Raw genomic sequence first — 14,832 nt, 5'->3', positions numbered from 1 at the left:
AAAAAGGCATAATCTTATTGTGAGCATGAAGCCGTGAAGACAAAAAGCCAAAGAATGACAAAAGGCAAGTGGGATAGGTTTTAGAAAAAGTCATTTTCACAAAGTTTAATTGAGTATTTGTTTCGAAAGTATGTGTTGAGTTGGGTTCATACGATTCTGGTTTCTCTAATTTTGGCTTAACACATAGTGGTGATTTATGCTTGGTTTGAGTTTAGGAGTTAAGAGTTTGGTTTGAATTTTTGGGTAGAGAATGAATTGAGTTAAATTCTAAAGTAGTCCTGAGTTTTGTAAAAAAAAATTTAATTTCTAATAATTATCTACATAAATTAATTTTAAAATGGGATTGAATTTATTGCAATTTACCAAAATGAAATTTAAAAATGAAAAAGTGGATATGGAATCTCTGTTTTTTGCAAATTTATATATTATTAACTTTTATTTCTATGTATGTATGTGATTAGAATTTTTAAAGTGCGCATGTAGAAGCTTTCCTAATTAATTGAAATTAATCTTGTTTATATAACAAAAAAAATCCAAGTTATTTTGTATGATTTTAAACCTCAATTAAAGTTGAACCTCAAGTAATTTTACATTTCAAATAAAGTTGAATCTCAAGTAATTTTAGATAGATAATTATTTAGAGTCCAATTTTATTTGAGGTTTAAAATAATTTGAAATTCAAAATTATTTATCTAAAATTATTGTTTAGATAGAAATTACTAAAAAATATATATATTTAATATAATGTTATCTTTTTAAATATGTTTAATTTTTTAATATTTTTTAGTATGTTTTTTGTCGTACTCCTTGGTACTCTTTTAAAATATGTTATAATTTATTATTATTATTATTATTATTATTATTAGTTTTTTAATCAATTTGAATAAATTCTTCTAAAATAATTTTGTTAATTTTTTATGGTACTTATTAATTTTTTTAATTGTTGATGGTTGTCCTTTTGGACCTTTGATTCAATGTTTTCGCCTAAATATCTATTGCTATTACTTGTTACTAAATTGTAATCAGTAACAATATCATGAGTATGGTTTGAATGGTGAAGATTCACCAATCCTAATACAAATTTGCGAGAGAAGCCCTTTTGAGATCCTATGTAATCTCTTGTTTCATTCTCATATGAAGTGTGAATATTCTTGTCGTAGTTTTTGTAACAAAAATATGTAGAATTTTCGTCTTTAAAGTATTGGATGGTAGGGAGAATTCCTTCGTTCAATTTTTTCGACGACAATTTAAAACAATTCAAAGGAAATTTAAAATTATTTATCTAAAATTATTTTTTAAATAGATAATTACTAGACAAAATATAACATTTAGTTATAATATTATCTTTTTAAATATGTTTAATTTTTTTGATTTTTTTTTAGTATATTTTTATATAGTATTTTTTGTAGTACTCTTTAGTACTCTATAATACTCCTTTTAAATATGCTATAATTTTTTACCATCATCATCATCATCATTATTATTATTATTATTATTATTATTATTATTATTATTATTATTATTATTTAATTTGTTTTATATAATGAGATTAAATGATTGTAGACACTTTATTATTCAAACACTCATAATCGTCATATTACTTGGTACAATTTACAAATAAGGGACGGGCAATGGATAGTTTGGAGGAAGTATTGGATCAACTATGTCAACCACACTTGAAATTAAGAGTTGACTACTAATCCTGATACTTTGACAGATGCCCTCAAATGTTGCGTGAACTAAAATCTTTGTACTGATCTTATATTGTTTGTCCATTTTTTGAAATATTAAAAAATACGATAAATTTTCTTTTGATTTGTTATTTCTCTTAATTTTCTTTACCTTCTCTCTCGAAATATTAGAACATTCCCTTTTCAAAAGTTTTCAATTAAATTGTTAACAACCAACCCCAAAATATGTCTAATGTAACGACTAGGTATCTTGACGAATGCTTTTATTCGTTCTTGGACGATGATATAACATGGTATTATCATTAACTCGTCGAATATATATTATAATGTATATAATAACGTTAAATATTTTAGTTAAATTATATAGTAAAAAGTTATTAAAACCCCATCAGAGAAAATAAAAAAGATTTTAACTATTAAAGAAATATAAAAAGTGAAGGCTTGAAATGTCAAAGTCATTTGAATTATTTTTGGTCAAAATTATTTTGAATACTTGTCATTTGTCGATTTGATTTGATTGTTTGTTTCAATATTTTTTTACCTTATGAAACATTTTTAGAATTTGCCATGTACTTATTTGTAGTGTGGATGTTTATATTGTAGTATTTTTCAAAAAGTATTTTCTATCTTGACTATAATATATACTTTGTTGTATTATTGTGTACTCTGTTATGAGTACTTGTTAGTAATTATAATATTCATATTATAAAAAAATTACTATCTTAACTGATATATATTTGTTATTATTGTACACATTAGATTTTAGATAAATGTTAATTAAGAGATAGCATTTAGTTTACATAATCCCGCCTTAGTTTTGTATTGAACTTGACATATTTTGTTACAGATTATATCTCTCCAAACAATAAGAATGATTAAGAAAGACTAACTTCTTCAATTTGTTCATATATACTTTATTTTACTATTGTGTACTCTACTATGAGTACTTGGTAGCAGCTAGTTTCAATGTTTATATATATATTTTAACTACTTCATTCATTTATACTGTAGAGAGAAGCTTTGAGGGTACAAGTATTTTTTTTATATAGCTAGCTTAATTTGTATGATAAAAGCTCTTTATAATGTAATGTAAGTACTCGTTTTGTTTGCACAGTTTTTGTTTAATGATAAAACTTTATTATTTCATATTATCATGTGAGTAGCAAATTAAATATAACGAAGCATATGATAAGCTTCAAACTCTCTAATCTATAGTTTATCACGTAATTATACTTGGAATGAGTCAATAAACTAAGTGAGATAGTACTTGTATTTATGAACAAAAATCACATTGCTGCCAATATCATGGAATAGGTGCAGCACCCCAACCATTATTAATAATTATAGGATAGAAAAAGATTTATTTGCAAATTAAACTATTCTTAAATAATGAGATTGTATAAAATTACTATTTATATCTTTGAGATTGAAAAAAATGCACTAAGTTAGTTCTTCTCGAATTTTCCGTTCAACTGGCTTTCTGTGCGAGTGACCTGCCAAATGATTGTCATGCTGGACAATAGGAAACGTTATCGTATTAGGTTTTGGTGCTAAACCCATAACAAGACGATGTCGTTTCACTAGGAAGGAGTTATAAAACATTCAAACTCCCCATATTCAAAGAGATCACTTCGTCTTCTTCATCTTCTTCAAACTGAAAGCTCCAAACTCTTGCATTTGGGAGTCTTGGTGAGGGTTTTCGGAGTGAAGCAATTTCGAATTCAGAAAAATTTGGTCATCGTTGGCTCAAAATTAGTGAAGGAAGGAGCAAAGTTTCTGCGTGAAATACCCTGTCACAGAGGTAGACATGCAGTATATAAAATATTCTTGTTCTGTCTTCTATAGTGTTAAGATATCCATCATTATGGATTTTACTTGGAAATTTCGTGTAGGTTGATGAAAAACCATCAATGCTATATTATTATCTAGGATTTTTTGCACTGGGTGGTGTGGGTAGGAGTTTTCAGAATGCTCTGTTTTCAAACAGGAAATAAGGGTTGTTCTATAATGGCAATGTTAATGAAGTAGCTGTTTATAAACAATTTTGGGTTTTGTTGTGGTTTGCTGATTCTATACATTATATGTTATAGTTTTTTTTTATGCAGATAAAAAAATTGTTGGATATCATGTTCTATCATGGTGGAACGTTTAAGAAGAATGTTGATGGAAGATTGGTTTACTCACCTGACAATAGAATTTGCTTAGGAGATTTAGATGAGGATACACAGAAACTATTTTAAAGAGTTGGGGTATGACAAGGTAGTTGAGTGCTGGTGGCTGGTTTTGGACAGGAGCTTGGAGGTTGGATTGAGAACTCTGACCACTGATGATGAATTAAGGGAGATGTGCTTCCATGCACAGAGAAATGATGAAGTAATGGATGTTTATTTCGAACATGGAGTTTCCACACCTGAACTGTTGGAGGGGAAAGAAGCTATTCTGTGTCTGGATTATGAAGCACAAGAGGTTTCTGATAGTGACTTGAAGACTAACAAGAACACCCATGGCCATGAGGATACCTTAAATGAAATTTCAGATGACAAATCAAATGCAAACCCAATTCCGCCTACTCTAATCCCCATCCCAAACAATCCAACTGCAAACCCAATTTTCGATACTCCAAATTCCATCCCAAACAAGTATATTGCTAAAACTTCCACCACAAATCCTATCAATGATGATACCAAGTCCATGGGTGATCTTGAGAACCCCAAATGCCATTATAAAACCCAACCCAAAATCCAATAGGAAGTCCAACCCAACTCTCATTGTCAAGCAGAATCTGAAGCCCAACAAAACTCAATCAAAGCTCAAGTCCAAGTTCACTTCCAAATCCAAGCCCAAATTTAACCCACCCAAAAGAATTACAAGATCTCAGACAAAGGGATGTTGGAGTGCTAACAAATAAAAGCAAACTCTTCATGTGGATTTAACTACAAATGAATCAACAAGTGATGATGAGAGTTCAGAGGATGACTCTTATGTCCTAGTGCAGGAGGCCAGCTCTAATAATGATAATGAATTGGTTACAACAATTTCAAAACCAATTAAGAAAGAAGTCAAGAAGGTTCAAAAGACATCAGTCATGGCTAAAGAAAAGGAGAAGATGTATAAAGACACTATTATGCAAGCTGATGATGCAATTATTGAAGACTTATCAGATGTAAAGGTGAACCTTGGTTTTCTAGGAACTCCAGGAGAAGGAATTTTGTATGATGCTCTCGATCCGAGTGCAGAATCTAATGGTGCCAACTCGTGGCACTCGGAGGAGATGAAGAGTCCTCCTAATTCGGAGGATGAATTGGAATCTGATGGGGATTCAGATGAATTTTTCATCTTCCAAGAGGGCCAGAGATTTGGTGAGCTGAAACTTCAAGTGGGCATGAATTTTAATACCAAACAAGAGTTCAGGGATGCTGTGCGAGAGTTTACCATACAAGAGGGTAGGTGGATTAAGTTTGTAAATAATGATAATGTCAGGTGCAGGGCAGTGTGCCAGGTGGAAGGGTGCTCATGAGTTGTGTATGCCTCAAGGGATCATGAGGATTGTTGCTGGCAAATCAAGACTTTTTATGATGACCATACATGTCCAAGAGAAAATTCTAACATGGCTGCAAACAGAGCATGATTGGCTAGTAAGTTGGTTAAAAGGTTAGAAGGTACCCGAATTTCAAGCAATGTGAGATTGCAATGTACTTTAGGTCAAAGTGTGATTTGATACTGCATAGAAATTCAATCACCCGAGCCTTGGCCGATGCAAGGAATGTTGTCTACGGGGATGAGAAGACACAGTATTCCTTGTTAAGGGATTATGTTGAAACGCTGCTGAAAACCAATCCGGGATCCACTGTAAGGATTGCGGTTACTCCACTACCTGACGGACAAGTTATGTTTGACAAGATGTATATCCGCTTGAGTGGTTGCAAGAACGGTTTAAAGCAGTCTGTCGACCATTAATTGGACTCGACGGTGCATTTTTGAAGACACAAATTGGTGGACAGATATTATCAGCTGTGGCGTAAGATACAAATCATCACATATATGTGATTGCTTAGGCTATAGTGAATGTTGAAAACAAAGAGAACTGGAAATGGTTTCTAGAGCTACTCCACAATGATTTAGGAGACTATAAGGCTAACGGGTGGTGTTTCATTTCTGATATGCAGAAAGTAACTGGTTATATATTATATATTGTAGACTAAATATTGAAAATGGAGCTATCTGTTATAGACAAAATGTTTCTCTGTTTAATGTATAAACTGGTTGCAATGGATGTTTCTCTATCTTAGTTGGTATGAATATTTCAAAATGATTGATGTTATGAAATTAGCATAGATGGTATAAAATTAGCATAGATGGTATAAACTGGTTGATGGTATGAATATCTTGTTCAGTCTAACATACATGGTATGAAATTAGCATAACAATTTCAAACTGGTATGAATATCTTGTTCTACTATATCTATCTGTCATGTGCAGGGCTTGGTTGTGGAAGAGGTCATGTCACAGGTCCATCATCGTTTCTGTGTATGGTACCAGTGGCGAAATTTCAACAAACAATGAAAGGATCTTGAGCTGAGGAGACTCCTTTGGGATGCTGCTAGGTCAACCACATTCCAAGATTTTATGGACAACATGGACAAGATCAAGAGAGTGAGTGAGGAAGCATGGATATACCTTAACAAGTGGCCTAGGCATTCATGGACAAAGTCTCAATTTAGCCACAGGCCAAAGCTGGATAATATATGCAACAATGCATGTGAGGTTTTCAATGCACAGATCAAGGAGGCTAGGAGCAAGCCAATCATCACATTGCTTGAAGAGGTAAGGATGTTTGTTATGAGGTCCATTGCAAAGAACAAGGTAAAGTCGAACAACCATGTCGAAAAACTTCCTCCTGTTATTCAGAGCCAGTTAGAAAAGAATCAAAGAACTAGGTCCCTATATGGACTAGAGATGAAGACTATGAAAAATTTGAGATCCATGGACACCCAACAAACATGATTGTTGACCTTGGCAAAAGACTTTGCACCTGCCAGTTCTAAATGTTAACAGGTTATATTTTTTACCTTTACAATAACTTTATTTTCAGTTTCAATATAAGTGGCTTTACTTGAATTATTACGTGAGTTGGTTTGGAGTTGAACTGGCTTTTAATTAATTTATTGTAAGCATTTCCTAAGTTTATGCATGTGCTGCTCTTGCACGGGTAAACAAGAGACTAGAGGATTTATGTCACTCCTTGGTCACAATGGAATCATACAATAAGACCTATGAACATCACATCAATCCTCTCCCAAGCTAATCCATGTTGAAAAAATCAGTCTACAATCAGTCACAAGCTCCAAACTTAAGCTAAAACCAAGAAAATTCACGACCAAAAGAAGAAAGGACACTGATGAAGGTACTAATGGAAATAAGAAAGTTAAGCAAATTTTTACTCTAAAGAGACAGCTGAAACCATTCACATGCACATATTGTGGAGTAAAGGGTCACACTAAGAGGGAATGTAAATAGAAGAGAGCTGATGAGGTTGTTGCTGCTCTTGCAGCTGCAGCGGCTGCTGTGGCAGCTTCCAAGGCCAAAGCTACTCCTATTAGGAGTACACCTGCAGCTGAAGCAAGCAACACTGCCAACGAGGTACCACAAGTAGCTGAAGTTCCTTCTGATGCAGGTGTTACAGACAACCTTCCACCACCAGTGGTTGCACCCTAAGCTGTAGAGGTTGAGTTATCCCAACCAAACTATGGTGAAACACAAGATGAGGTAAAATTTTCCAAGACTTTTATTTTTTACTTCTTTGTCATAGCTCCCCTATTCTCACTAACTCAAACTAATTTTCTCATTTTACTTAGGCACCACCACTACCAACAACAAAAGGGCCACATAAATTACCAACCAAAAGGAGGAACTCACCACCACTAGTAACTGTTTCTGTTGATCCCATACAAGGAGCAAGTGTAGCAACATCTTTTAGGTTAGCAAATTTTTTAAAGTTTGTTCCAACACCAGGGTTTAAGGCACCAAGGAAGAAAAACACTTGATACTAGCTGTTGATGTTTGATTATATATGGGATTTGGGCATTGGTTCTTTTTTTTTTTGTTACTTCCATTCAAGAATAGCACATAACCAGACTGTATAGTTTATTTTTTTTGGTAGTAAATACTTTACAAGAGTTTAAACTTGGAGATCTTCTTGTTTCAGAATTTGGTGGCTGTATTATGGTGTTTATCATTATGTGGTCCATTGACAGTGTGTTACATTGACAATGTGTTATTTATAATCAAAAACTGCTATTATTAGTTTACTTGTTCTATTCATTCACTTTGGATTTTATTTTTGTAAAATCTATATACATAGAACACACCAATAAACCAAGGAATTCTCATACATTCATTAACAAATACTTTCAAACACTGTTTTTATATTTTTACCATCACAACTAAAATAACAACTAACAAGAAAAAAACCAGTAATCCTAACATTTGTATTATCAATTTCTAGGTCCTTAATTCAGCCTCCAAATTGTCAATCCTCAAAGCAAGACTGACGCTCACTTCTTCGTTGTTGTATGCTGTAGCGTCTTCCAAATTTCCATTATCATCTTCTACAATGTCTGTCCATAAAAAAAATCCACACCATCTTTTTCCACTACTCTACGAGTAGCAAATTTAAGAGTTAGCATAAAAATACTCAACAATAAATCTTAAGAAAATACTCACATTGTAATTCGGGCATCCAAAGAAGGACTTATTTGGGTGGGTATCCGTTTCAGACCATCGGAGCACAGGATGTTTTTCACACCCACACTGCTCTGGCACTCGCGAGACTCTGCTCCGACTTGGCGTCCTTGTCGTTGATCGAATAGAAATCTCGTCTCCTTCATTTGCACGTCCAACCATCGTTCCAACCAGCGCAGCAACGGCGACGAAAATGGGCAGGGAAGAGGAAGAAGGAGTGATGCGCTACTTCTGCAGTTAGGGTTAAAAAGAGGATCAGGGACCAAATTGGGTTAAACACTTTCAATTGGCATATCATGTAACCGTTAGACACTGCAGCGTGGTAATCATTTGCCAGGTCACTCGCGTCGGGAAGCCAGTTGAACGGAAAATTCGAAAGGGACCAACTTGGTGCATTTTGCTAATCTCGAGTATATAAATAGTGCAATTGGAAAGTTAGGGACTAAATCCATGCATTTCATAAATCTCAGGGACTAATTTATTTGGGATTTAACTCGAATGAATTAAGATAATTTATTGTATTGGGGATTGTAATCTATTTAATTATAGTAAAAATTGCATCATAATTTATGGTAGACACTATATATAAGTCTTATTATACATAAAAATTGAACTAACATATATGGCTATATTATCCTTTTCTCTTATCTCTATTACTTTCGGATCGATACAAGACAAAACAAAATAATCTTTTATTTTATTGATTTACTGTACTAACAATTTTAAAGTATCATTTCTTTTTACATTTTTACAACTTTTTGCTTTAATTTTTTAAATAGAAAAGTATTTTTAAAAATTATTTTAACAATATTTTTATGTGTTGTCAAAATTGTATAATCACCATAATAATAATGATAATAATAAATAGAGTTCCAATTTTCTTTAGCAACTCCAATTTTCTTTTGCTGGATATAGTGAGAAGTATGCTTAGCAACTTCAATTTTTCTTTATTTTTCAAAACTCCCCACATTCACTCGTCAAAACGCGTCATGCTAGCGGGTGGTCTGGACTGTTACAGATGGTATTAGAGCCGGAACCCGGATCGATGTGCCAGCGAGGGCGCTGGGCTCCCTTAGGGGGTGGATTGTAAGGCCCACATCGGTTGGAGAGGGGAACGAAGCATGCCTTATAAGGGTGTGGATACCTCTCCCTAGTATGACGCGTTTTGACGAGTGAGTGTGGGAGGCTTTGGCTATCATTCCTATCGTCAAAGGCAAAACCGTGAGGCCTTGTGTGCCAAAGCGGACAATATCGTGCTAGCGGGTGGTCTGGACTGTTACAAAATTTTTAGACCATGGTATAAAAAGTGGAAAAAATCGTTCTCTTAAGGTTGTTGAAAATGATAATATTTGTCAAACTTTTCCATATACAAGACTGATTGTTTAATACAATGTCCATACAGATAGGGTCAATGTAGAATAATCTATTACTGATGTTTCACATCATGAAGATAATGTTCTAGTAGATCATTGGTGGATGATCAAACTCTTTATAATGAAAATATTATTCAAGAGCAATCTCAAAAAGAGAGAGAACCTATTATGCGACTATCTTTACAAGAGGTTGATGATGCAATATAACAAAGATCAACTAGTAATAAAACCTGCAATTTCTAGTGATTATGTAGTGTATCTTGTTGAGTCTGACTATGATGTTTGTGATGAAAAAAATCCGACAATGTTTTCACAAGCAATAAAAAATTGTAATTTCAATTTAGGGCTAGATGCTATGAAAGATGAAATAAAATTTATGGCAGATAACCAAGTTTGGAATATTGTAAAATTGCTTGATCGGAAAAATGCCATTAGCTGTAAAGGGATCTTTAAGACAAAAAAGGATTCATCAGGCAATATTAAGCACTACAGGACTCAACTTATTGCCAAAAGGTTTACCTAAAGGGAAAGAGCTAACTATATAATTTCCAAAAAAGATTCTTTCCGCATCATTATGACATTGGCAATGTACTTTAACATAAAATTGCATCAAATGAATGAAAATAGTGTTCTTTAATGGAGATTTGGAAGATGTTTATATGACTATATGAGACAACCCAAAAATTTTATTTTAAGCGCTAATAAGAAGTTAATTGCAAGCTTAGGAGAATAATACATGATCTTAAACAAATTTTTCGACAGTAATATTTAAAATTTGTGTCCTTAATTCTAATCATCATAAAAAATATTTTAATTCCATTCTAATTTAACGGTTCAAAAATTAAAAGTTATAAATTTAGATTAAAAATTATTGACTAAAAATACATAAATTATTAATTTCATGAAATAACTAACATTCTAATCTTTAGATTTTTCAATAGTTGTCCATAAGAGAAAAGTTTAATTCCACTGCATCATGTATTATAAATTTCAGAAAACATACTAATCAATTATAGACATTCTAAATATATTATTTAACTAACTAATTCATGTTTGCAGCTAAATGAACTATATATTTGTATGTCTTTTATGGTGAATTTTTTGTTGGAGATTTTTAAGGACTACACGTATGAGTTTCACAAAAAGGGTAACAATTTTTAGATTAAATTTTGGGATAATAACATAGAGATAATTTTTTTTTTTTGTATATTTAGTTAGTATTTACGTTTGCGTTAGTAGGATATTAGAATATGTATTCACACTCTTATTAATATAATTAATTTTTGTTAAAATTAGATCAATTTAATTAAATTTAGTTGCCAACAAAACTTAAATGTATAACAATACTGTAATTAAAAAGAGTTACAATATTAATATTACAATAATAAGCTAACAGTTTTTTTACAAATAGAAAATTTTAATTGTGTTGGACAAAATATATGAAAAACATATAAAGCACATACACTTCTTTGATTTGTCGTGTTTGCATGTTGAACACATTTCAGATACAATATTTATTGACACTCGATCGACACGCGTATTTTTTGTGTCCAAAACGTGTCTTAATAAAAAGATAAAAAAAATTTTTTCTGGACACATTTAGACACACCTAAATGCCATCAGGTATCAGCGTCTCAACATGTCTAACCTTATTCTTAATATATATTTTTGAAATAAGTTTAAAAAAAGTATATATTATTAATTATTAAAATAAAATATATTTTAAATATTTTATATAATTAAAAAATTAATTTATATTTTAATATCAATAAAATACTAAAACATGATTATAATTTATCTAAAAAATACTTTATTTATATATATATATATATATATATATATATTGTATCTATGTCATATAAAAATTTTAAATTTATGTGTTTTTATATTCTGTATCTAATCGTATTTCGTATCCGTATTAGTGTCCGTACATTACGACCAAAACTAACGTAAACGCCACCCATGAATAGCACAAAACACTAGTAGATCTTGGTAATGTCTAAGAACGTAGTACTAACAGTGGTAGTCATAAAAGACGATCCAAAAAATTGTGTACACTACTACAACTATCTCCTATTATTATTTTTGCTCCTGTTACTCGCTGTCTTTTAAGAGAAGGTAAATATAAATTAGTAATTTCAAAAAATTGACAACTGATTAGTACATTAAAGCGATTGGTGGAGAGAGAAATAGAAAACATTAAGACCGATAGTAAGACAAAGATTAAAATAAATTTTAGTATTTTGTTTGGTACAAGATGAAAGATAGAAATTGAAATAAAAATGAAACTCTAATTTAATTTACAAAAAAAATAAAATTAGAATTAATTAATTAAAATAAGAGTATTTTAAGTATAAAATATTATTAAAATTTTAGTCTCTATCTTTAAAAATTTTAGTCCCCTGTGTCTTCACTTTTTGGAGGTATTAAAATATTAAAATTTTGGAGATAAAGACAAAAATATTAGTACCAATATCTAAATTAAAAAATATGATATTAAATTTCAGTCCCTTAGATTGTCTTACTATTTCAAAACAAACACTACCTGTTGATTGAATATTTAGATAATTTATTCAAAGAAAATATATTTTTTTAGAAAAAGATTTCAAACTTTTTACCTTTTAAGAAAAAAAAGATTAAAAGTCTGGCGGCATTTTCGTCAATTCAGTCACTTCCCAAACCCTATCTCAACCGTCCACATTGCACCCATCTGATAGTGTAAAAGCACGATCCGCGTCATTCAATTTGATTGGCCACAACTTCAGTCGCACACAACGTGCTATATATAAATGTCGCAACCGCCTAAACCTTCATTCATCCACTAATATTCTCTCTCGCTAACCGCTCAAAGGATCACTCTCTTTCCGTTAAACCAAAGCATCAAACCTTCGTTAATGGCGGGTCGAGGCAAAACATTAGGATCTGGCAACGCCAAGAAGGCCACCTCTCGGAGCAGCAAGGCCGGTCTTCAATTCCCCGTTGGTCGTATTGCCCGGTTCCTGAAGGCTGGAAAATACGCCGAACGTGTCGGTGCCGGCGCCCCCGTTTACCTCGCCGCCGTCCTTGAATACCTAGCCGCCGAGGTAATTTTGCCTTTGCTTGGTTTCAATTAAGTCTTTAATTTCTTGGCTTACCTTGTTAATTTCTAGGGTTTTGAGATTTGTCGAAATTTCCAGTAGTTTGGATTTCCGTTGCTATGAATTTAAATATTGCAGATTTTCATCTTTTCAATTCTTTCCTGATCGGGTTTTTCCTTTGATTTTTCATATGTATTTGCAACTTCGATGTTGAATCTAGGGTTTCATGATTCAATGTTAATCTTCTAATTGGGGTTAAGACATTTCCTTTTAGGCAATGTTTAGCGTGTAGGATTTTTTTTCTGAAAAGTAACGTTAGAGAGTCAATTTTTTTGGGCTAAGTCGAGGTCATTTTTTTTTATATTTTAAACCATGTTGGTCAACTAAAAGTTGTTATAATTAGGCTTAATGTTTCAGATTTAGGGCTGAGCTCGAATTTATGAATATTTGGGTTTCTGAAGTTGTTAGATGTTATTATGGCATTTTCAGGTTCTTGAGTTAGCTGGCAACGCTGCGAGAGATAATAAGAAGACTAGAATTGTGCCACGTCACATTCAATTGGCGGTTAGAAATGACGAAGAGTTAAGCAAGCTTCTTGGAGATGTCACAATTGCCAACGGTGGTGTGATGCCCAACATCCACAACCTCTTGCTTCCTAAGAAGACCGGAACTTCGTCCAAGGCTGCTGGCGATGATGATTCTTAGAAACTTTTTTGTCACATTGTGCTGTTCCTTAAAAGATTAAGTTCTATTTTCCCCTTATTACTTTTAAATAGGATTTTATGCCATATTCCTGGTGGTTGTTTCATTAGTTGTAGCATGTAGTTAGATTTTTGGTAGTTATGTGAATATTCATCATCTCTCACATGTTTCAATTTGATAATAGATTGTTGAAAACTTTAAATTCTTATGTGGGCAGCCTTAAACTTTACCATAAACTTGTCACTTGTTACTGACAAACCACCACTATCTAGTGTTAGCTTCATCCGTGATGTTCCAGTGAAAAAACAGTCTCTTTCAGATCTTGGATTGATGTCTATATAGGAATGAGCTTCCTATATTTGACTTAAGCTCTCTTGGATCATAACCACCAAATTGATGTCTTAGTTTGTGGCGAAAGCAGGCTGGTTTTGCAGAGAGGAACACGTGTATGGAATCTGTTTCACATATAACGGTTTTGAAACCATTTCCAAGTAAGTACAAGATTCCTCTAAACAAGAAGGAACGGAGCAGAATAATCCTTAACCTATATTCCCCTCAATCCCTCAGACGCCCAAAGTCGACTATGTTTTGCGAAGGAAACACGGTAGCATTACAGTTAATTTTAACGATACATGGAGGGGGTAGAATTCCAAATTCTTCCTTGGTTCTGAATTTGATAAAGAGATCGGAGGTTGTTGAGGTTACACTGCTCGGAAATGGTTTTTGCATTAAGCGCCACTTTGGCATTCATTACATTCATGAGAGGGGTTGAAGATCTATTGGTTTCTTTGGCACCAAAATCACCAAATTCCTGCAAAAAGAGCAACTCCTCGCCCTTCATGAGCCCCCGGAACTAGTTCGCACTATTACATCATGTCGCCCTACGAATAACTTCAGGGTCTAGAAATCCCCAAATTTCTTGCGCCTTATTACACTGAATAAGACGGTGTAAGACCGTTTCTGGCTTCTTACATCTGGGATAGAAGTTTGAGACAGAGCCTTCAGCTATGGCCGAAGAGCATCAGAAGGTAGGACTTCATGGAGACAGCCAAACCAGTAATTTGATTTTTTCTGGAATGTTAGTTTGCCAAATCCAATTCCAATTAGCATTGTGATTCCACAAATTTACGCTCCAAAATCCACTATTAACCATATCTATTAGAATACTGTTTCGATGAGGCTACGTTCCACCTCCAACCGGGTTGGGAGCCATCTGAGTAGAAGGATTGAAACTAGAATTTTTCTTTC

The 14,832-nt window shown here is 32.9% G+C and overlaps 1 protein-coding gene across 1 annotated transcript; it reads left to right on the top strand.

Annotated features, from left to right (window-relative positions):
• Positions 1-12,609: 12,609 nt before the first annotated feature.
• LOC107630130 (putative histone H2A.1) lies at positions 12,610-13,792 on the top strand. The gene is made up of 2 exons (XM_016333183.3): positions 12,610-12,888; positions 13,372-13,792. Exons 1-2 carry the CDS (start codon positions 12,700-12,702, stop codon positions 13,585-13,587), a joined length of 405 nt encoding a protein of 134 aa, XP_016188669.1. The 5' UTR covers positions 12,610-12,699; the 3' UTR covers positions 13,588-13,792.
• The last annotated feature ends 1,040 nt before the right edge of the window (positions 13,793-14,832 follow it).

This window comes from Arachis ipaensis, chromosome B3, assembly GCF_059453495.1.
Source record: "Arachis ipaensis isolate K30076 ecotype BB chromosome B3, ASM5945349v1, whole genome shotgun sequence".
NCBI classification, from domain to species: Eukaryota; Viridiplantae; Streptophyta; class Magnoliopsida; order Fabales; family Fabaceae; genus Arachis; species Arachis ipaensis.
This window is presented reverse-complemented; position numbering and strand designations above follow the sequence as displayed.

Coding starts and splice junctions, on each gene's coding strand:
- LOC107630130 (XM_016333183.3), top strand. CDS start 12,700: ATGGCGGGTCGAGGCAAAACATTAGGATCTGGCAACGCCAAGAAGGCC. Junction 12,889..13,371: donor TTGAATACCTAGCCGCCGAG/GTAATTTTGCCT, acceptor TGGCATTTTCAG/GTTCTTGAGTTAGCTGGCAA.